General features: G+C 46.0%; 1 protein-coding gene across 2 annotated transcripts in view; it reads left to right on the forward strand.

Annotated features, from left to right (window-relative positions):
* The window catches only part of CPAMD8 (C3 and PZP like alpha-2-macroglobulin domain containing 8), a 1,183,022-nt gene that overhangs the window by 399,760 nt on the left and 760,619 nt on the right, over positions 1-22,643 (forward strand). For both annotated transcript variants that reach the window (XM_078671323.1, XM_078671324.1), the window contains exon 27: positions 2,773-2,854. In XM_078671323.1, the coding sequence (XP_078527449.1) occupies positions 2,773-2,854 (82 nt within the window). The remainder of the gene's footprint in view (positions 1-2,772; positions 2,855-22,643) is intronic.

Consider the following 22,643-nt stretch of genomic DNA (forward strand, 5'->3'; position numbering starts at 1 on the left):
CAACAACCCTTTGATACCTCCTGTATAAAAAGTGTCTACTCCTGAAATGTAACTAAAGTTATTTGAAAGAAGAAAAAAACAAGATGTGTCAAGAGGCCACACCCTTGTTCCAAATGTTTGTAGCCTTTAGCTTGTAGCCACTCCACCAGTGCTGCAAATGGTGGTGTTGTGGGGAGAAAGATCTTTTAGGTTCATTTTCTCAGCGACATTTGTGACAGGTCTTATTCTGTAGGGATCTGGGGTGGTAGCCTGAGGAAGATTCTGTGAAGTTTTCCCTCATCTTCGTACATCAATGCCACTTTCACATTATAGATACTGGTACATTGCTACAATATTGACAGCAATGCATTATTAGCTTGCCATTTCTATCGATGTCACATGAAGTTACTGTTATTTTTATCTGAAAATATAAATAAATGTTTTACAAAATCTAAAAACAAAAGCTCTTTTCTTGTACAACTATATTTTAAAATTGCTCAGCAACACTCATGCGCAGCCCACAAGTTTCCTAGTCCCATGTGCTGCTCGAGCCCTTTTTTTTTTTCGGGGTGGGGGGTGGGGGTTCGGGTTGATTCTAGTACTTGTATTCATGTAAATGGCATTACAGAAGAAGAACAAAAATAATAAGGACTACCACTTCCAGAATTTATAAAACAACAGCCCTAGACAGGCTCTGCACCCCAGGCATGGACCTGTGAAACTATGCTATGTGCATCACGTGCTGCGCCATGTCTGGAGCACATCTCTGAGCATTATGTACTGCACCATGCCCTCTGAATGCGCGCAGGAACCGAAGTCAATCAGTGAACCAAGGCTCGGATCAGGCAGGTCTTTGAAACGCCTCTTAAGTCCTACATCTCAAGACAATTCCATGAGCAGCACGGGGTGAGCGGGTGTGGTCAGCGGCGATGGGGGGACGGGTGTGGGCAGCGGGGATGTGGGTGGGTGCAGTATGGGGGGTGGATGTGGGCAGCGCAGAATGGGGGCAGGGGGTGTGGGCAGCGTGGTTCTCTCTCACCAGAGCAGTGCTCATGCATGGGCGCGGCAGGGCTGCGGTTGCTGGGTTCCTGCCTCCCGCAGCCCCGGCCTCCTCCTTCTCCGGCGCATTACCTTCGCTCTGCGGTGGCTCTACTTGCACCCGGAAAAGGTGGGCGCTTGATACCCTTACCGCCCACCCTGGGCCATGCCTGGCTGAGCGCACACTGGGGTCAAAGCCTCTGCTGCCCGGGCTATTAATAGTACATGGAAATGGCCGGCTCTACCATCAGCAGCGACCTGCACTCGCCATGTTGGAAGGAAGGAAGCAACGTCACACACACAGAGCCCAGAGCGCACCGGCCGGGACGGGAGGGAGAGAGCCGAGGAGGAGAGAGGTGAGACGAGGGGTGGGGGGAGAGGAGGCGACGAGGATAAGGTGGACATATACGAAAGAGGGTTAGGAAGAGGCTAGAAATAGATAAACAGGAAGGAATTAAGCCCCGTCCTTTTCTTTCTCTCCTCTTCTCCATTGGCTGGAACGTAAAACAACGGGTGTGTTTTTGACTTGTTGTTTACATTCCAGCCAATGGAAAGAGGAGAGAAAGAAACGAAAAAACAGACCACACACCGGAAAAAGACAGGGCATAAATGGAAAGAATGTCACTGAGACCTCTTCTCCAATGGCTGCCCTCCGTTTAGAAGGCCAGCCAATGGAGAAGAGGGGCGGGGTTTACCCTCGCTACTCAGAGACATTAAATCTCGCCAGCGAGACTGCGCATGTGCGCAGCCTACGCTAGCCGAGACCTAAAAAGCACAAAATTGCTTTTTTAACGGTTTTTGTTATTTACCACCAACTTGTAGTTGGTGGTAAATAACGAATCCTTACAAGTGAAAAGCACTCACTTGAGTGCTTCCTACAATAAGGATTCGGTAATTTACTGAATCAGTATTTAAGAATTCGGTAATTTACTGATTCCTTAAATTACCGAATCCTTAAATTAGGCCCCTACATCTCAAATGCCTAATACCGGTCGGTAACGGCCGAAATTTGGTCATTTCGGCCGTTACCGACCGGTGTTAGGCTTCTTACATCTGGCCCTAAATTTTATATCTCAAATATTTACCAATCATAAAATATACAATTAGATTGTAATTAATAGATAACGCTAATAGCTTTAATATTTTTCATACTTTGTGAACTTCTTGATGCCAATTAGATTCATGCTACAGAACTTATACACTCCTATAGGTACGTACTGTAAACTATTCATACTCACAGTCTTAGTATTTTGCAAAAATCCTTCTCTTTCAGTAACCCCATTGAATCTTACCCACCATTTTGGCAACACTGGTTAAGCAGTACTTAAAAATGCTATATGAAAAAATAAACTAAGATGCACTTGTGCGTGCTGATTATCTATGATCTCACCTATTGATGGTTGTCAACATTCGGTTGTTACTGTGCTGAATGTACTTTGCAGCATATGTTTCTCCAGTGTCTGATTTTTCTTGCACCACCCTGGCCGTTTGATTGCATGAGGATTGTTTTAGAAGAACTCTAGCGAGACACCGCCTTGAACCATGCCTTGTTTTCCCTGAGATATACTGGAGTTTCCCATGTACAGGCATATGTGGAGAGACCATTTTCACATAGTCCCATTCACATTTTGACTTATGGGATGCTACAAAGTATAATTAGTGTTTACAGTTCAGTCAGGCTCTAAACTCTGGATTTTCAGAATTTTCACTCATGTTTAAAAAACAACAATTGTATCTAGCTTTTCTGTCTTCCAGGTTACCAGCGACAGCTGACATACAAACGACAGGATGGGTCCTACAGTGCTTTTGGAGAAAGAGATTCCTCCGGCAGCATGTGGTAAGTGAAGTTAGCATGAAAGAGTACAGTGAAGTCCTTAAACCTGTAGGACCTTGCACAAGGAACCATAGCTCATTCAATCTAATTGTCCATTGCAGGGTTTGTCATCGACTGCTTTGCAGGGCCCTGCACCTTCTAGAAAGACTTGGAGTAAACTGCAGCAAAGGTGCGATTGCTTAACATTCAGGGAGGGATATGCAAGTTCAGTGACACTTGATTTACCAGCCTAAGCCAAGAATACGGGTCATCAAACCACTGCCCAAGATAATGTCAGCTGTAGGGTTGCTTTTGTTATGTTGGGTTTTCGAGAATAATACAGTTTTGAACTCTACAAAGCAGCTTGCAGAAGAAAGAAAGGGAGAGAGAGAGAGAGATTAATTCTTTGGAGGGTCCAGTTTATGGGAAGGACAATGTGTACTCTAATATGTACGATGCCTGCTCTTGTGGTTGGTGCAGTATTAGGGATTTCATTGTGATATCCATGATGATGACAGCCATTTACCCCCTGCTAAAAAACGCCCTTGATACAGCTAAACCAGAGAATTTTCGCCCCATATCTCTCCTGCCGTGGGTATCCAAGATCTCGGAGGCCTACATTAATTCCATCTTGACAAGATTTTTGGAAGACAACAACATTCTAGACCCCTCTCAGAATGGCTTTCGCCCAGGTCACAGCATGGAGTCTGCTCTCCTAGCTGTGCCCGAACATCTGAGGGTAGCACTAGATGCGGGACGCACTTCAGCACTGATTTTATTAGATCTCAGTGCTATTTTTGACACGGATTCCCACCAGATCCTGCTGCAAAGGTTGCAGGAGGTGGGCATTGTGGGTTCTGCCCTGGATTGGTTCATCAATCTAGCAGCTATTGCTGAGTGGATGACTGCCAACTGCCTCCATCTTAACACCAGCAAGTCTGAGTTTTTTGCTGGTAGGGAGAGACTCAGAGCTGTGGAGCGAACACTGGTGGCCTGCTACCCTGGGCTGTGCTCCCGCCCCCAAACAGGTAGTAAAAATGTAGGTGTCTGGGTTGACTCGGGCTTAGCTTCCAGGTCCAGACTAAGAAAGTGGTAGGGACCTGATTTGGCATATTTTGGGGGCTTAAACCGCTGCTGGTTTTTTTTGTACCGTCCATTAGTCAGGTTATCATTCAGGACTCAATTTTGTCTAGATTGGATTACGCTAGCTCGCTCTACTTGGGGACTAACATGACGGAAATCCTGAGATTGCAGAGGGTTGAAAATGTGTCAACCAGAACTCTCCTTGGACTCCCTAGAACCTGCTCTACTACTAGTGCCATCCTCCGACTACACTGGCTGCCAGTGGCCAGACGTGTAGAGTTTAAGTCCCTCTGCACTGCTTTCAAAATTTTGAATTTCTCCTCTCCAACTTCCTCTCACCTTATACACCCACTTGCCAACTCCGCTTTATGGGTCAAAATCTGGCGGTCGTTCCTCGGGTGAGAAGGGAGCTTGCTGGTGGGCGTTCCTTCCGTACATTGCCAGCCAAACTCTGGAACTCTCTCCAATACATATCCGCAGCACGAATAATTACCTGGCATTTCGTAAGGCTATTAAAAAGCACCTCTTCCCTCCGCTATAGGCCCTGCTCTCTGCTCGAAGCCTCCTAATTTCTGCTATCAGCGTTGGGACGCCCCTTTGCCGGGGCAGCTGTGCGCTTTATAAAATATTATAACATAACATTATAACATAACATAACATGTCCCCTGGCCATCTGTACTGCTATACTCCAAAATTGATAACCATGTTGCTCTCTTTGGCCTCTTCATTCACCAAAAGCATCGGAGAGCAGCAGGCAGCATTTACTTCAGGTGGTGGTAGGGATTTGCGTTTCGCATGCAGTAAGGCATAGTAAATAACACTAAATAAGCTGAATGGTAATACACAGAAACATTAATTAAAACTGTTTAAATTACGAGAAACAGACAAACAAACTGAAGGTGCTAGCAACCTTTGGGGTTGTTATCCATAAAGTTCAGATACTTACAACTTCCCCGATGATGCATGGATATCTTGAGAGAGGCTAGAAAACCAACAAGTATTATACCGTCAAGTGGAACAGGTACCTTCATTGGTGTAACATGAAAGGACAGATAGAAAGCAGGACAAAAGACACAACAATTGTCAAATATCTAACAGGCCTTTAAGACAAAAACCTTTCCTACACCTTATTAAAAGGACACATGTCCGTCATAGTGGCGTACACGAGGGGTACCATAGAAGAAGTTTCTTTAACACTCCAGTGTACACACCCACCAACATATAACTTAAATATGGTGCTAGCTCAGCTAATGAAGCCATCGTTGACTAAGGCAGGATTCAAATATTTAACACTCAAGACAGCATTGCTGTAAGAAAAAGCCCTCTTTTTGCATGGTTGCCCCCCTTTTTTGCTAAACTGCTGATGTACTTTGACTGAGTGTGCCCTGGGTTCCTGCCAAACAGGTACCCAGGGCCTCTGTTCTTTCCCTAAAACTGCATTAAAAACCAAACCGAATTGGCACTCTTTGGCCACAGGTCAGTCCTGTGTAAATGATACCACAGGTACCAAGGACACTGTGGCCTGGAAAGGCCTCTAAGAGCTGCAGCACTTATTGTGCCACCCTAAGAGGCCCTCTACCTTTACACACACACACTGCCCTTGCAGGCTGTGTCTTTTGGTGCAGAACAAAGTGAAGAGTCAACATGGCACACATCCCTGTGTGCTATGCCTACAACCCACTGCACTGGCATAGGTCAGCCACTCCTCTAACTGGGTGCACTATACCAGTGGTGAGGGTACAGGTGCATGAGCCCTGAACTCCTACAGCGTCTAAGTCAATTCTTAGACATTGTAAGTGCAGTAATGTCATTAAGAGGATATGGTGCCAGGAGTTTGTCATTACGAACTCCACAGTACCTAAATGGCTTTACTGAAAGCTGAGAAGTTTGGTATCAAACTTCTCAGCACATTAAACTTGCACTGATGCCACTGTGGGATTTAATTAAAAATGCACTCAGAGGGAATCTTAGAGATGCCCCCTGAAAAACGACCTAACTCTAGTGTCCAGGCTGAGTGGCTGCTCGCCAGCTGCCACCATCAGACATGTTCCTGGACCCCTGGGTCGAGAGCCTGCTGCTCTGGAGGTTCTTAAACAATGCACATCCTGGGACGAGGTGCAAAGCCTCCTCCCCCGGGATGGGCAGGGTCCACGAAGGGAAAGCTTTAAAGGCTTTCCGCCTTTGTGAGCTTCCCCAGGCCTTTTGCTGCTTCCAGCAACTGGCCCCCACTAGTTCTGACCCCCACTTTGGGCGGGAGAATCAGCGGGAAAACCAAGTGAGGAAGGGAGGTGGGCCCACCTTTGCCAACCCCACCCCTCATGTGAGGGATGGCAAGGTGAAGCACAACTCTCAGTCCCCGCCAACAGATAGGGGTGCCCAGCCAACCAGAGTGAGACATATGCCCCCCTCCCACTGGAGAGTGGTTTAATATGGGGTGTACTCACCCCAAGGAAGGGGCCCATTGGGCCCAACCTCTACTTATCTGTAACACCCCTAAATTCAGTATTTACGGGCAACCTTGAATCTTGCCTCCGCAGACAAGAAAAAACCAAGAAGAAGAGAGGAAGGACCGAAGAGCCGTGCTGAAACTAAGAAGAGGAGGACGCCCACTGACCTGGCCCGAGCCCTACCGGCCTGTCCCCACCTTGAACCTGATCCAGCTAAATCCTGGTGTGTCCTGCAGCCAGGAACCTCAAGAACCCCAAGGCCCTGCCCTGCATTCCACAAGAAAGACTTTGTCTCCCATGAGCACCGGATTTGCTCGCCAAAAGACTCTGACTGCATCCAAAACCTTGAGTCTGCGAGTTCAAGTGGCCCAACACCACGGGGAGGTCTCCCCGGCAATTCTGACCCGAGATCTGGTGATCTCTGACCTGCCTCGAATCTCCAATTGACGCCTGCAGCCCCTTTCTGGAGGAACCCCCCGACTGCGACCGGAGCCGGTAAGAAAAACCCAATGCCGATAGACACCCCTGCGCCTGACGTCCCACGGCCTTGGGTGGCCCAACCGACGGTGTCCCAGCATCCTCAGGCATCCCAACTTACCTCTCCAACCAGTGGTCACCTCCAAAAGATCTTCGTCCCCGAGCCAGCAGTCTTTGTTGCAACAGGAAAATCCCCATTGAAAACAACTGGGCACCCGACGCCAAAACTGCACCCTGCACCCAGCCGCCCGTGCGTGCTGCGGGTGTACTTTGGGTGCTATCATGGATCCAGCTTTGCCTTGAGCCGAACACAAGGAGCTTTGCTCCCACACACCTGTGGCCTGCCTGTGAGCAGCCACCGACCGGAGGCCTCCTATCCCCCATTGGATAACATTGGCAAGCCTCAGCACTCTGCACCTGGCCGCCCTAGTGCCTCTGAGGGTGCTTTGAGAGTGCATCCTTGACCCTGTGGGAAGCCTGGTTCTAACCTCAGAACACCAACTCCCACAAATGTGTGCTTACCTGTAAACCGACAACTCAATTTCCTTCCAAGGGATCGTATTGACTGATTTTTGCTAAAAATTGTTCCAAGTGTGGAGTTGGTTTTGTATGAGAACTTGAAAGACTGCAAATAACTAACAACTGCTTTACTTACCTTTTCTCTAGGAAATGTCCCAGTGTGATATCTAGGCATATCACACTGAATAGAAAAAGTAGTCCCTAAAGTGATCTGAAAAGTATTCAAAAGTAATCTAACAGTAATTTCCACTGTATTCAAAAGTATTACAAACATGTAACAAAGTCATTTTCATTCAGCTTGCTTGTATTGTTCAACTTGCCTTGAAAAGTATCACTTACACTTACCTGTGCCAGGCTTGTTTGATTCAAGAAAATAAATATAACTAAATAATGTTTTTAATACAAACAAATTGGTCTGAGTTCAGTCTTTGAGTGTGTGACATCATTTTCTGCCTGAGTGTGCACAACAAATGCTTAACACCACCCTGTGATGAAGCCTTACTGCTCGCCCACACTAGAACAAATAGTGAGTTGCTATCAACTTTTACCTCTGCTTACCTTTGGGGTTCCACTGGACTCTGTGCACACTATACCTCACTTTGGTATAGTATATACAGAGCCAGCTTCCTAGACGTTCTCATTGCCATCACTTCCCAGCCTAGGGTCAGTGAGTTACATCCACTCACAATACAAGAACCATACCTACAGATACACAAGGGCGAAGTGGTCACAAGGATGATGCTTCAGTTTCTCTCAAGTCATTTCTCACTTCCACATCAGCCAGGCTATCCAACTTAGACTCTTTTCTCCAGCAACCAAAAACTATTGCAGGAGGGTTCTACACACATTAGAAACAAGAGGGTGATCATATATTACCCGTAAGAAGCAAGACAAATCAGGAAAGGGAGCTATTTTTTTTTAATTTCCCTTGCAAGAGGAACAAAGGGGACTACAGGAAGGTGGATAGTGCAAAACAATTCACAGATGTTTTAAGATAGCAGGGGTGGCATCTGGGGAAAAATAAGAAAGCACTTCTCAAAGAAAAGAGGAGCCACACTGGCTATTTTATTTATCTGTTATGTTATGTTTATCTGTTATTGATTAAGATCTGCTTTTATTTATTTATTTATGCATTTTTATATAGTGCGGACTTTACCCGAAGGCGTCAGAGCGCTTCACATTAGGAACAGAAATGAAACATAATGAGAAACATTACAAAAGAACAGATTGCAAAAACATACGTTACTTACATAAGGTAATAGTGACAATTGTGAGCAAACAAAATACATGAGGTAGTAAAAATTGTGAGCAACCAAAAATACATGAGGTAGTAAAGGTAATAGTGACAATTGTGAGCAAACAAAATATTTGAGGTAGTAAAAATTGTGAGCAACCAAAAATACATGATGCTTGGATCTTACATTTATTAAGTGTTATCTGCCTGTCTCCACAGTTTTTAATGATATATGACTTTCTTGCATAAACCTATACTGCTCTATCACAGTGCTTTGACAGAGTCAGGTGCTAAAAGGGGGTACTTGGTTATATGATTTGAGTGCAACTTGATTGTGGCTCCCAGACTGCAGTGAAATACTACATGGGTTGTTGCGGTGGTAAACCCTATAAGGAAAAAAGCGGCCTCCCCCTGGACAGAGCTCTCCAACCTTCGGCCCATCTCCCTCCTACCACACATCGGTAAGATGACTGAGAAGCACGTGAACACCTACCTTTCCAAACATATCGAGGCAACGGAAGGCCTGGACCACTCTCAATCTGGGTTCAGGCCCAACCACAGCACCGAATCAGCCCTCCTTGCAGTGACCAATAACATCAGGATGATACTGGATGGGGGGGGATCTATGATTCTGGTGCTGTTGGATTTATCCGCTGCCTTTGATACGGTGTCTCACGAAGTGCTTCTCGGCCGTCTGAGGGATGTGGGACTGGGGGGCATAGCACTGTCCTGGATGGAGAGCTTTCTAACAGGCCGCTCTCAAGAAGTCAGGTTGGGCTCCCATAAATCCATCTCTAGGGAGCTCACCAGGGGAGTGCCACAGGGCTCATGCCTTAGCCCCACATTATTTAATGTGTATGTGGCCCCCCTGGCTGACTTAGTGAGGTCCTTTGGGTTTACCCCGGTGTCATACGCCGACGACACCCAACTTCTGTTCCCATTTAAAACCTTCACACCTGCTCTGAAAAAATCTTTTGCAGACGGAATGAGGGCAGTGTCAGAGTGGATGGCCAAGAACTGCCTACAATGCAATGTAGGCAAAACAGAAGTACTACTGTTCGGGGAGGCTGCGACTCTGTGGTCTGGTGAGTGGTGGCCCCCTGAACTGGGACCTGTTCCTATCCCAAAACAGACCGTGAAAAACTTGGGGGTGCTATTCGATCAAACCCTGACATTTAAAGAACATGTCAACCAAGTTGCAGGTACTTGTTTTAGGGCCATTGGACTGTTGAGAATGGTGTTCCCTTACCTTCCTGATACACACAGGAAGACCCTAGTCCAGGCACTAGTCATCAGTAGATTGGACTACTGTAATGGCCTTCTCTTATCAACTAACGAAGGCCAATTTAACAAACTGCAAGTAGTCCAAAATACGGCAGCAAGGCTAGTTCTCAACGCTCCACCCAGGACTCCCTCCCATCCTCTGCTGGCGGAACTACACTGGCTACCAGTGCGACAACGCACTAAGTTTAAAATTCTGTGCACCATCCACAAATGTCTGACAGGCACGGGGCCCAAATACTTAACAAAAGCCTTCCAACCTTATGTCCCAGGGCGCTCTTTACGATCAAGCAACCTCCACCTATTACAGGTGCCCAGAATTAAAAAATTTAGGCAGGGAGGCCGTGCTCTTGCATACTCTGGACCTGCTCTCTGGAACTCTCTCCCTCACACATTAAAACTTATCACTAACCATCTATCCTTCCAGAAAAAGCTCAAAACTTTCCTTTTCACTGGTAGCTAAATTTTCATCATCCACTCAGTTATTCCGGAACAGGCTCAGGCACATGCCCTGTTCCTCCACAGGCAAAAGCGCGGAGATACCCCTTCGGGGGTCTATTCAGGCGCTATACAAGCATATAAATAAATAAATAAATAAATAAAATAAATAATACATCTGACTGCCCGTGGAATGCAAAGTAAAGGACTCACAGCAGGCAAAAAGTGTATGGACACATAGGAGATTTGTGGGGCAGATAAAGTGCAGGATTGCAGGAACAATTTGTGGGCAGATATTCAGACCAGGATTATAACACAGGAGGTTTGGGTACCTTACACAAAGGTTTGTATGATGTGCCTGTAGGTGCTTGGGAATAGTTATTGCAAAGAAATATCTTATAATGACTTTTCTTTAAACAGCCAGGCTCTTCTTGGGAGTTCCCCTTTAAGATACAGGAAAAAATTGCTTGGTTATTTATATGTTCCCATCTGGTCTCTATTTTCCTTCGCATTAAGATCTAATTTTGCTTCATAACAATCCTCAAACCCACATAGCATTACTAAATCAAATGGTTTCACACTAAAACCTCCTTTTTATCAAAGGCTTGGCGTCTCCAATTCCCCTAGCTTTCCAATACTGGGACGTATAATGACTTAATACTCTTGAAATTCCTAGTCAAGCCTGGGTGTACCTTCGACCCTCCCATTCCCAGTGGAAGCATCAAAACCAAATCCCTGCAGCAGAATGATCTAATCACATCCAAATTGGCCTGAGTTGCATACTGTAAGGGGGAGGGGAAGGATCTAACTGTATGGGCTCTTACCCATCTACTCCACAACAGTGGCACATAAAGGGATATGATATCACATTGAAGAAGCTAGTAAGCTTAAAATTCCATTCATGCTCCTAAAAGCAGATCCCGTGTGCTCATGCAGCTCTGTGTTTAAAGGGAGCTTAGTGGTTGTTTTTATTCTAAATAAAATGAATCTTTGTGTATGTGTTGATATTACAGAGATGCATATGCTCCTCTGTTGTCAAGCTTGGTACCTCACTTCATAGGGAAATGCAGTTATACATTTTGGTCAACAATCCGAGGCAAATCTATGGCATACAGCCTTCTAAAAGGAAACCTTTCAGCATGCCAAATGTTGTGCCCATTGGTTAAAGGAATCAAAAGGTGTTGCGAGGGGAGCATTCTGAATACAAAATATATACAAATAATAATTTAAAAGCTAATATTTAAAACAATAAAAGCAAGGCTTATGACAGCCAGTGCAGGCTATATTGGTGTTTGTTTTTCTTTAAAAGAATCCAATTGAAACTCCCGGTCGAGGTCTATCATATTGAGAATGTGTAGTGCATGCCACCTGCTCACAGTCATCAGCTGCAAGCTTGATGCTGTGACCACCGCACCATCATCTAAACATCCAAGAACATCAATATTTAAACACTCGTCAACACCAAAGCATTCCTCTTCTCCAAAACGGTACAAACGACTATCTCTGTAATTTTTTAGACTCTCCATCACCATACTGCCTCAGGTTCACTCCTCAATCAGCAGGAAGAGTGGTAAAATATCACAAGAGACAAATGGGTACTGAGTGTAGTAAAACTTTTTTATTCTATGGGGTTCTGATCTCCTCCATCCATACCGTCAAACAAATCTTCTCAATTCTAATGAGATTAACTTCAGCAAGAAGTCAACATTCTTTGAAAAACAATGCAATATAGAACATGCTTCTGAATACGGGTAGTGTACAGAAGCTTCCCCCTCTCCCAAAAAGAACAGGAATATATTCCTGTTATTTTCTGATTTGAAAGAAAGGTCCATTTCAACCCTCAAAATTGTAAATGTGGACGCTCAACTACATGAAGGGGGACCGGGTTAGTGCCATAGATCCGGAGATTTGGGTTAAATCCATCGTTCTTTTGCTCACCATGCCACCTCAGTTTACAGCCAGCCATATGCAAATCAGTCTTAACCCTCCTCCACATGGAAACAGACCAGCCCGAACTGCCAAGCCAGGTCCTCCTTGTACCAAAAATAAGCATCCTAGGATCGGGCAGGCTAGCTTCAATCCAGTGGTACAGTGAGCAAGGGACCCACGTCTGGGCATACCTGTCCCACTTAGGGCGAAAAGTGCTACGCAAACAAATGATGGAGGAATGCTGAATGAAATCAAACATTCACCCCCAGTCAAGAGATCTGAGATGGCATTTCGGGCTGGACTGTTCCCATGAAGAACAGGGCCAAGGCTGATTTGCATATTGCTGGGTCCAAACTGGGGTGGCGTAGTGAGCAAAAGAACAACAAAAGTCAAAAAGCATGGAACAGAGTGTGCAAATCAATTGGATTTGTATAGCAGGCCCTCACTCACCACCCTGGTTGGTGACATGCTTCATCATTGGGCCCCACCGGGTGAAGCCGAATGCCTCCCCGGTGTGCTACAATGCCAGATTTACTGCGGAGCTGTTTTTTTTTGTGAGGGTAGTGGTGAGTGTGGTAAATATTTAAAATGACCAGATTGTGTCTCACAAACATTTTTTATTCGGTAGCCTATCTGACATATTAAAATTATGTGTAGGGAAAATTTACCAAATAAATTGTTTGGCTATTTCCACTTACAGTGGGGTCAACATGTTTCTGCCCTTGTCGTGTAATTTACTGGGCATTCGTCAGGACCATGGCAAAGTGTACCTCAGCGGTGTGGGCACGCTAAGGCCAGCCCTGACCAGAGGACGTGAAAGTTAAAAAGTTGTGAAAAATTGTGTAAACAAACCAACAGGTTTGTGGGGTAGCCTCTATGTTAGAGGTGCCCGTTGGATTTGTTGTGTGAGCGATCCACGCCCCATGGGTCTCAGGAGGGGAGTGGAGGCGAAAATGGCACGCCGCCCGCAACGCCAGGCACCCGTTCGGAACCTGTCTTCTCCCTCTGACCACGGGGTCAATGTCAGGACCAACCATGCCCTGACAGTTGTCAATTTCTCCTGGGGAGGGGTAACTGGCCTTAAGGAAGTTGTGGTTAGTGCAGACCTCCCTGTTAAATGCTTGCTTGGCAATAATTTAGAGACTTCAGCCTGGGCTGAAGTGGAGTTTAGGACACATGCAGAAATGTTAGGGATCTCTGCACATGTGTTTGCTGTGACTAGGTCACAGGTCAAAAAGTCAAACACTGAACAGGCCCTGGATTCTGGAATAATGGGTCAGGTGCCTTCCAAGAAAAGGAGCAGTAGGGTTAAGGCAGTGCCTTGCCCCCTGACTCAGAGTGATGATCAGTCTCTTGAGGGAGATGATTGTGCTCCAGAAGGAACTGTTCCAGAGGAGCTTGAGCCTGATCAGGTTGAGTTCTTGGGGACAGGGGGCCCTTCCAGGGCAGATCTGAGTCAGGAGCAGCTGAGCTGCCCTTCTCTTGAACCCCTCAGACAGCAAGCTGCTGCTGAGGCTGCTGGGAATGCTAGTGGCACCCACAAGATTTATTGGGATGATGGACTCCTGTATTCAGAGAGTAGAGACAGTATGGGTAAGAACAATAGTTACTTACCTGTAATCTGTGGTTCTCCAGTATTGGTGTCTTTCATAGATTCACATGCCTGAATCATTCCCCGTCGTCGGAGTGGGAGTCCCACGGTATATAAAAAAGCAATAATATGCTATAAATACATAGTAAATACCAATAAAAAACAAACCAGGAAGTAAAGTAGCCAAGCTACAGAAGAAAAAACTTCCACATTAGTGACTATCTCTGTCATTTTGTGTAGCCCAAACTGCAGCCAATCAGGCGGCAGCACCCACCAGAAGGTTCCCCCCAGAGGCTCAGGCTGTCAGATTTTGTCGCACGGAGTGATAGTAAACCAAAGTATGCTAAGAGCCTCTGAAGGGGAGGTGGGCGGGTGCATGTGAATCTATGAAAGACACCAATACTGGAGAACCACAGATTACAGGTAAGTAACTATTGTTCTTCTCCAGTATTAGGGGTGTCTTTCATGGATTCACATGCCTGAATCAGAGTAGATAGCAGTAAACATCCTTGCTAGGCAGACGCCATAGAAACCCAGCTTGTGAAACTGTGCACATTATATGAATTATATATAAAATGCCTTAACATAGCTTGGAGCATGATAAAATGCATCTAGTGAAAAATGTGCACTCTGAAAACGGTAGCAGAAGCGTCTGACTGCAGGAAAAACTGAGGTGGGAACAGAGGCTCACCTTAGCTGAAAATATTACATAGAACTGCTGGACACATGGAAACATCGGTCTTACTGGCTGCCGTAAACAGTAGTGATTGGAGAAAGCAAGGCTGCTAACCAAGGCTGCCGCTCTGCCGAGGTGCTGGAGAAGAACTCCATCAAACAGAGCAGTTGAGGAAGACATTGGCTTGGTAGAGTGCGTTCTAGGGGCTGCTAGCAAAGCTGTTCAACTTGTGGATGGCAAAATATTGATCGGAGCAAAAGATCAATACTGCAACTGTTCGCCCGGACCCTGTTGGGGTTTAACTAATCGTACTTTAGTAATAAAGTGAGCAGGTCTGTGAAAACCGAACTATCCCTTGTAAACAGAACATTTGAAACCTTTTCTATTATCAAGTGTATGGAAAAAACCCATTTTGTTGATCGTGGTGGAGGCAAAGATGCAGTTGAATTTACAGGCTCGATCCGAAAGAAATTCCGGAGGCACGTGAAGTATGAATTCCAGAGTAACTCGAACCACCATAGAGTTATAGAGAACTGTATGAAAAAAGGCTAAAGAACCGAAAGATCTGAACCTAACTGACTCTAATAGAGGACTGTTAAAGCCAATAAAAAAAAAGAAAATGACACCTTTCTAAGTCATCGTAGATCATCACTGAGGAAAGGTTGAAAGGATATCACCTGAACTGCCCTATTACCACACTGAGATGTCTCGATGGTAAAGGGCGAAGTGGCGGAGAGAAAATAATCTGACATTTTCTTGAAGGATTGAGTTATATTTTTTGAGGAATAAAAAGATGTGATCTCATCTTGTCGGCATCTGGAGCCGCTGCCAGTTAAGGCACTAGTAGAATTGCATGAGGCAATCCTGAACTTGACAGCTAAATGAGAACAAACTGGAAGATTCTGTCTATTAAGAGTAAAAGGATGAATTCTAGCCGAACAATATCAGATACCGCAAAAATATTTGCGTTGGAGAACTTGTCCCTGTTATGGCTAACACTCCCTTGCAAACCGCAGGGATGTTGAGATAGGCGAACCAAAAGTAATCAGGGACTAGGCCACTGACCTCAAAGATGGCTGTTCCGAGTGATAAACCTGGCCGCTCTGGAAGAAAATAGATTCGGAGGTGGACACGTCCGAATTGATTCGCACTCCGACCGGAAAAAGGAGAAACTCAGTAAACCAGTCTTGGCGAAGCCATGAGGGGTGAAGAGGGACACTCGACACCACGCCATTTTGTTCTTTCGGAGAACTCTGGGACCCAAAGGTATCGGTGGAAAATGGAATCAGAGTGAGATCAGTTGGACGACAAACGCATTTCCCTGTACATTCTTGTGGTGATGCCAACTTGAAAAGCACCAGTATGTGCTGTACTTCTTGGTCGCGAAGAGACCAGATCTGGAAGCACCCTACTGCCGAAATTTGAATCCACATTCCGTAGTGGAAAAACTCACTCGAGAGTGGAAATTGTCGTCCTGCTGAGAGTGCCTGTTAGACTGTGTCTTGTACCAGGAACGAGGAATCGTCAGAAAGTTGTGTGCGTTCTATCGCTCATGCACATAGATCACCGGCTTCCTGAGGCAACAAAGCTGATCTAGCCCCTTGTGTTTAGTGACATAGAGTACACCAGTTGTATTGTCTATGCGCCACAATACAGTTGTCTCCTTGAAATTATTGCGCAACAAAATTGGAGGGCAAGGAAGATGGCTCTTCGGTCAGCAGGATGATGTACCAAACCTCATATGAGGGCTCATTTCCCGAAGACCTTCAGCCCCGAAATAGTGCTCCCCAATACCTGAGGGATGTGTCCATGGTGATTGTGCAATTTGATACCTTTTTGAGGGGAAAAAACACACCTTGTGTATAAATTTCTGTCTTGGATTCACCCAAGAAAAAACCTCTTGCATCGAGGAGGGATTGTAATGAGATCTCCAAATGAATCAGAGACGTGAAACCAATGTTGATGCAGTTGCTGTAGTAGCGTTATCCTGTGCAGAAGGACACGCACAGGAAGGAGGTGGAGGTCATGGCCAGCTGAAATTTGGAGAATGTAATGAAATAGACTAATGTACTCAAAAGGAATAGCAAGAAAGAGCTGCAGGCTTCTCAATCGTAAGAGACAAACACCCTTGCTGAATTAGCATGGACTGTTGTTCCTAGAAAATCCTGTGTCGTAACTAGGAATAATTGGGACTTGACATGGTATATTGAGAAAAAAAAACAGGCATTGAAACAGTGACTACAAAGTCTGGGTGAACTGGATTGCTTATTAAGAAGAGTGATCCTCTGTAAATAAACCCGTCTCAGAAATGATGAATGCGTATGTATTGCAGACACAGATAGGCTGCCAGAATCTACATAAGAATCACGTGGAGTGGACCGAGAGTCCTGACAGACAGGCCTGTGATATAACTTAGAGTATAGATCAACCACGTCCCTTGCTGTGGAAGCATTGTTACCTAAACCTTGACACTCTGGAGGTCGAGTACACATGTTAGGTCACTGGCAGTAATATTTGAAAAACTTGCATGATGTACAACCTTTGAAGAATGTTTGCGCAGAGATGACAAAAATCCGGCACTACATATCTGACCAGCTAGTTGAAGAGGATCTGAGAGGAAAAAACCTAACTCCTTATTAGATTCAGAACCACTCCGACGGTCCCTGATGTATCCATAAGTGAATTTGTAAATGACTCGCGCAGATGAGCTGAATGCGATCACCATGAAGGCAATTGCCAAATGCTAAAGCATGCTCTTTTGACATCACACTTAGAATTTTCCATAGATAAATCGCAGTGGTGACCAAATGAAATCTTAGAGATATGCCCCCTTATCCCACTTGGAATGGAGTCATGATGGGATTTAAAGTAAGTCGTAGTGTCCTGGAAAAAAGACTTCCTGTATACGATTTAGAGTCGAATCATACAGTAGCATATCAGGTACTGGGTGGAACTTTTTTGGATTAAAATGCGAAAACTGTCCTCGGGCACCCCGAAAGAGTTAATCCCCGTACTGTGGAGAATCGAAGGTGTGGTATTGTCTGGTCAATATGATGGCCCAGAAGTAACAACTATAAAAAGGTACGGCCATTATCTCCGTATAGGCCTTGTGGGCGAGGAACTAAGGGTTCTTCCAACCTTAACTCCGCAACACAATACTGAAAAACTTGGAGCTGTAATGTACACTGCACGGTGTTATGTTGATGATTATCTTTTGTCCATCCTTTTTGTTAAAATAAAAATTCTAGAATCGCCAGTGTAGGGGTATTCAAGGATACGCACATTCTGTGCCCCCCTGTTAAAATTGATCCTGTCCAGAGAGCTAAAAGATTGCCCGAGAGTCACCAGCGCCAATCTTTTGGCTTAAGCATAGCTTAAAATCTCTGTCAATACAATATTGAAAGAGAAAGAAACCGTCCGCCTCTATCCTGGTGATAAGGGCTTGATGAAAGCGCGTCACCGTTCCTTACATGAGGAGGGTATATCCGTCGACATCCGCCGGGGGATAGAAGAATAAAGAATCATGCAAGATCCCGTAACTTGCTGAAAAGTGGCTACGACTAATAAGTAGGGCAAAGTAACACTGTAATAAGCCCAACTGGACGAAGCGTCGACTAACTGGACCATGGACTGGGTCCTGCATCAGAGGTCAACAAGAAAATGTGACCCTCAGTGTCCGCAGAGGAAAACTGTTGCAGACTTAAACTACTGTGGAGGTGACTGCTGACGCTGTCAGTCTACAAGTCCTCCGTAGACGTACTTCTTGTTGGCAACGAAAACTGATCCTTAACTTGGCCAACATTCCACAAGAAAACTCACCATCACTGAGGATGATTGATGAATCGAGTAGTGTGTCAACTTTGAAAGTTGTCGACGAGCCTGCTAGTGATTAAGAGAACTGTCGTCAATGTGCCAACTGTGTACGGACCTAAAGCCTGCGTGGCAACTGCCAATGTGCCCACTGTGAATGGCCCCAACTGCACTGTGTATAGGTCCACTGTTGGTAGCGTAGAGATGCCAGGTCCACTGCCAATGGACAAGCGTCGATGGATCACATGTCAGAAGGGCCACTGTCAGTGGCCCACTGCTAATGAGTCAACCGTCGCCCAAGCTTGCAGTTGACGATGTCAGCTGAATAGGCTCTCAAACGCCGACGAGGCTCCTCACCGTCGATGACTGCTCTTCAGCGTCGACGAGGGACACACTGCACCGTCGATGAGGCACCTCAACTCACTGTCGATGAGGCACCTCAACTCACCGTCGACGAGGTACCCCTCCGTCGACGAGGCTCCTCACCGTCGACGAGGCACCCCTCCGTCGACGAGGTACCCCTCCGTCGACGAGGCTCCTCACCGTCGACGAGGCACCCCTCCGTCGACGAGGCTCCTCACCGTCGACGAGGCACTCCTCCGTCGACGAGGCCCCTCACCGTCGACCAGGCTCCCCACCGTCGACGATTCTTCTTCAGCGTCGACGACGGACACCTTGCACCGTCGACGAGGTTACCCACCGTCGACGAGGCATCTCGCCGTCGACGAGGTCCTTCACCGTCGACGAGGCACCCCTCCGTCGACGAGGCTTCCCACCGTCGACGAGGCTCCTCACCGTCGACAACTGTACTTCAGCGTCGACGAGGGACACCTCTCACCGTCGACGAGGCTCGCCCTCAACGCGGCTCGCCGTCGACGGAGCTTCCTCGTCGTCGACGAGGCTCGTCGTCGACGCAGCCCCCTCGTCGTGGACAAAAGGTTCCCGTCGACGATGCCATCTTCACCGTCGACGTTGCCCGTCGTCGACGCGGCAAAACTCGTCGTCGAGGCTCAACATTGACGAGGCAAATTTGCATTTTGTGAAAAGGCTCTTGGTCAACGAAGCTCCTTGTCGGCTGCGCAGCTTCCTGCGACTTACAACCAGTGCATTTGAGGGCTCTGTCAACAGGATCCTGTAGCCCTGTGACACCGTAGATCACTAGTGACGGCAGAGATTGCCGTCGTAGAATACCAAGAGCGTCCAGTGAACCAGCTGGCACCTCCTCAGAAGAAAAATGCACAGAACGAGTCTAAACGCCTGAGAGTAAATCTCGTGGGCGTAGATGTGGGAGGCAGACTCGCAGCAGGTCAAAGACCCTTACCTTTGAAGGAACCTCATCTGGTGAAGTAAAGCCCAAAAACATACTGCACAGAAAGGCGCCATATAAACATCGAAAATCCTCCCACATCAGAAGGGGGGTAGGCAAAACACAAGAACATCCCCTTCTATCCTACCATGTAGCAACAGGCAGACAAAATAATCCATGGAAACGATCCCAGCTTTTCACCATTGACACAGGGTCAACAAATAGATTTTGTGGGAGAAAATATCACAAAATTTAATAGATATATATAATATAAATTAAGAAACTGAGCAGAGCTCAGGGAGACTCCCTGCACACGACGTGCGGTAAAAAATCTGACAGCCTGAGCCTCTGGGGGGAACCTTCTGGTGGGTGCTGTCGCCTGATTGGCTGCAGTTTGGGCTACACAAAATGACAGAGATAGTCACTAATGTGGAAGTTTTTTCTTCTGTAGCTTGGCTACTTTACTTCCTGGTTTGTTTTTTATTGGTATTTACTATGTATTTATAGCATATTATTGCTTTTTTATATACCGTGGGACTCCCACTCCGACGACGGGGAATGATTCAGGCATGTGAATCTATGAAAGACACCCCTAATACTGGAGAACAAGGGTACTCCCGGCGGTACTTTCAGGTCTAGAGGAGGGAGTGGCAAACTAACAGCAATAAATAGGGGGGAACCTCTATACTGACCTATATATCTTTACACCTTAGCATTTAAGTCTATTTGAATTTTCATACAGGATGCAACAGGAAACATTGAATCATTCACTTAGACGTAGTATTTATATTTTTTTCTTCATTTATTTTATTCATCATTGTAACAAATTATTTTTTCTCATTTTTTAGTAATTATATTATCAAGATTATAACACAGTGACATGGTGACATCTGTGCAACAAGTTTAAAATGCAGGACTAAATCTTTTCTTGGCAAGAACCCCTAAACACTTTATATACATATACTGGTATGAATAAAATAAATGAAGAAAAAAATATAAATACTACGTCTAAGTGAATGATTCAATGTTTCCTGTTGCATCCTGTATGAAAATTCAAATAGACTTAAATGCTAAGGTGTAAAGATATATAGGTCAGTATAGAGGTTCCCCCCTATTTATTGCCGTTCAGAGAGTAGAGACCCCAAGCCTGGTGCAGCCAGGAGGTTGGTTATACCTTTGAAGTTTAGCCCATGATATTCCATTAGCAGGACACCTGGGCCAGAACAAGACTTGCAATAGAATTGTCCCTCACTTTCCCTGTCCCCACATGTCTGAAGACACAAATAAGTTTTGTCGCTCCTGTGTAACCTGTCAAGCCAGTGGTAAGGCAGGTGGCACCATAAAGGCCCCCCTGATACCACTACCTGTGGTGGGGGTTCCCTTTGAGAGAGTGGGGATTGACATGGTTGGACCAATGGATCCTCAGACAGCATCTGGTAACAGGTTTATCCAAGTGGTGATAGACCATGCCACTAGGTACCCAGAGGCAATTCCCCTTAGGACCACTACAGCACCTGTTGTGGCGAGAGCCATCTTGGGAATTTTCTCAAGAGTGGGGTTCCCTAAGGAGATAGTATCTGACAGAGATGCAAACGTTATGTCTAGCTACTTGACTGCAATGTGGAAGGAGTGTGGAGTGAATTACAAATTCACCACAACCTATCACCCACAATGCAATGGTTTAGTTGAAAGATTCAACAAAACCTTAAAGGGTATGATCAAGGGTCTCCCAGAAAAGCTTAGGCGGAGATGGGACATCCTGCTACCCTGCCTTTTGTTTTCATACAGGGAGGTTCCTCAGAAGGGGGTTGGTTACAGCCCTTCTGAACTTCTGTTTGGGCATCCTGTTAGAGGCCCATTGTGTCTGGTGAAGGAGAGATGGGAGTTACCTCTCAAACCCCCTAAACAGGACATGGTGGACTATGTACTTGGTCTCTGCTCCAGGATGGCTGAGTATATGAAAAAGGCAACTAAAAACCTTGAGGCTAGCCAGGAATTACAGAAAGCCTGGCATGACTAAAAGGCTGTTCTGACTGTTTACCAGCCAGGACCGAAAGTGTGGGTGTTGGAGCATGTGGCCCCAGCAGCTCCCCAAGACAAATGGAATGGACCCCATACTATTGTTGAACAGAAGGGAGATGCTACCTATTTGGTGGACCTAGGAACTCCCAGGAGCCCCCATAGGGTGCTTCATGTCAACAGACTGAAACCATATGTTGACAGGGCAGACATGGGCTTGCTCATGGCTACTGATGGGGGACAGGAGGAGGAGAGTGACCCACTCCCTGACCTGCTCTCACAGAACCCTGATGATGGGTCAGTGGATGGTGTAGCCTTGGCAGGCAGCCTCACTGCTCAGCAGCAAACTGATTGCAGACAAGTGCTCAGTCAGTTTAGACATATGTTCTCTCTGACTCCAAGTCAGACCACTTGGTGCCCTCATGAAGTGGACACTGAGGACAGTCTGCCTGTTAAAATTAAGATTTACAGACAACCTGATTATGTCAGGGACTGTATCAGGACTGAAGTCCAGAAAATGTTGGATTTGGGAGTTACTGAACCCTCAGATGGCCCTTGGGCTAGTCCAGTGGTCTTAGTACCAAAGCCTCACACCCAAGGTGGTAAGAGAGAGATGAGGTTTTGTGTTGACTACAGAGGTCTCAATGTAGTCACTAGGACGGATGCCCATCCAATTCCAAGAGCAGATGAGCTCATAGATACTTTGGCCTCAGCCAAGTTTCTAAGCACATTTGATCTTACAGCTGGCTACTGGCAGATCAGATTAGCTGATGATGCAAAGCCAAAGACAGGATTTTCAACCCTTAGTGGGCACTATCAATTTGTGGTAATGCCCTTTGGTCTGAAGAATGCACCTGCCACTTTTCAAAGGTTGGTGAACAAAGTCCTAACAGGGCTGGAAGACTACTGTGCAGCATATCTAGATGATATTGCTGTCTTCAGCTCCACCTGAGAGAATCACCTGGTCCACCTGAGAAATGTTTTAGAGGCCCTACAAAAAGCA

This window comes from Lissotriton helveticus, chromosome 12 (genome assembly GCF_964261635.1).
Source record: "Lissotriton helveticus chromosome 12, aLisHel1.1, whole genome shotgun sequence".
Classification (NCBI taxonomy): domain Eukaryota; kingdom Metazoa; phylum Chordata; class Amphibia; order Caudata; family Salamandridae; genus Lissotriton; species Lissotriton helveticus.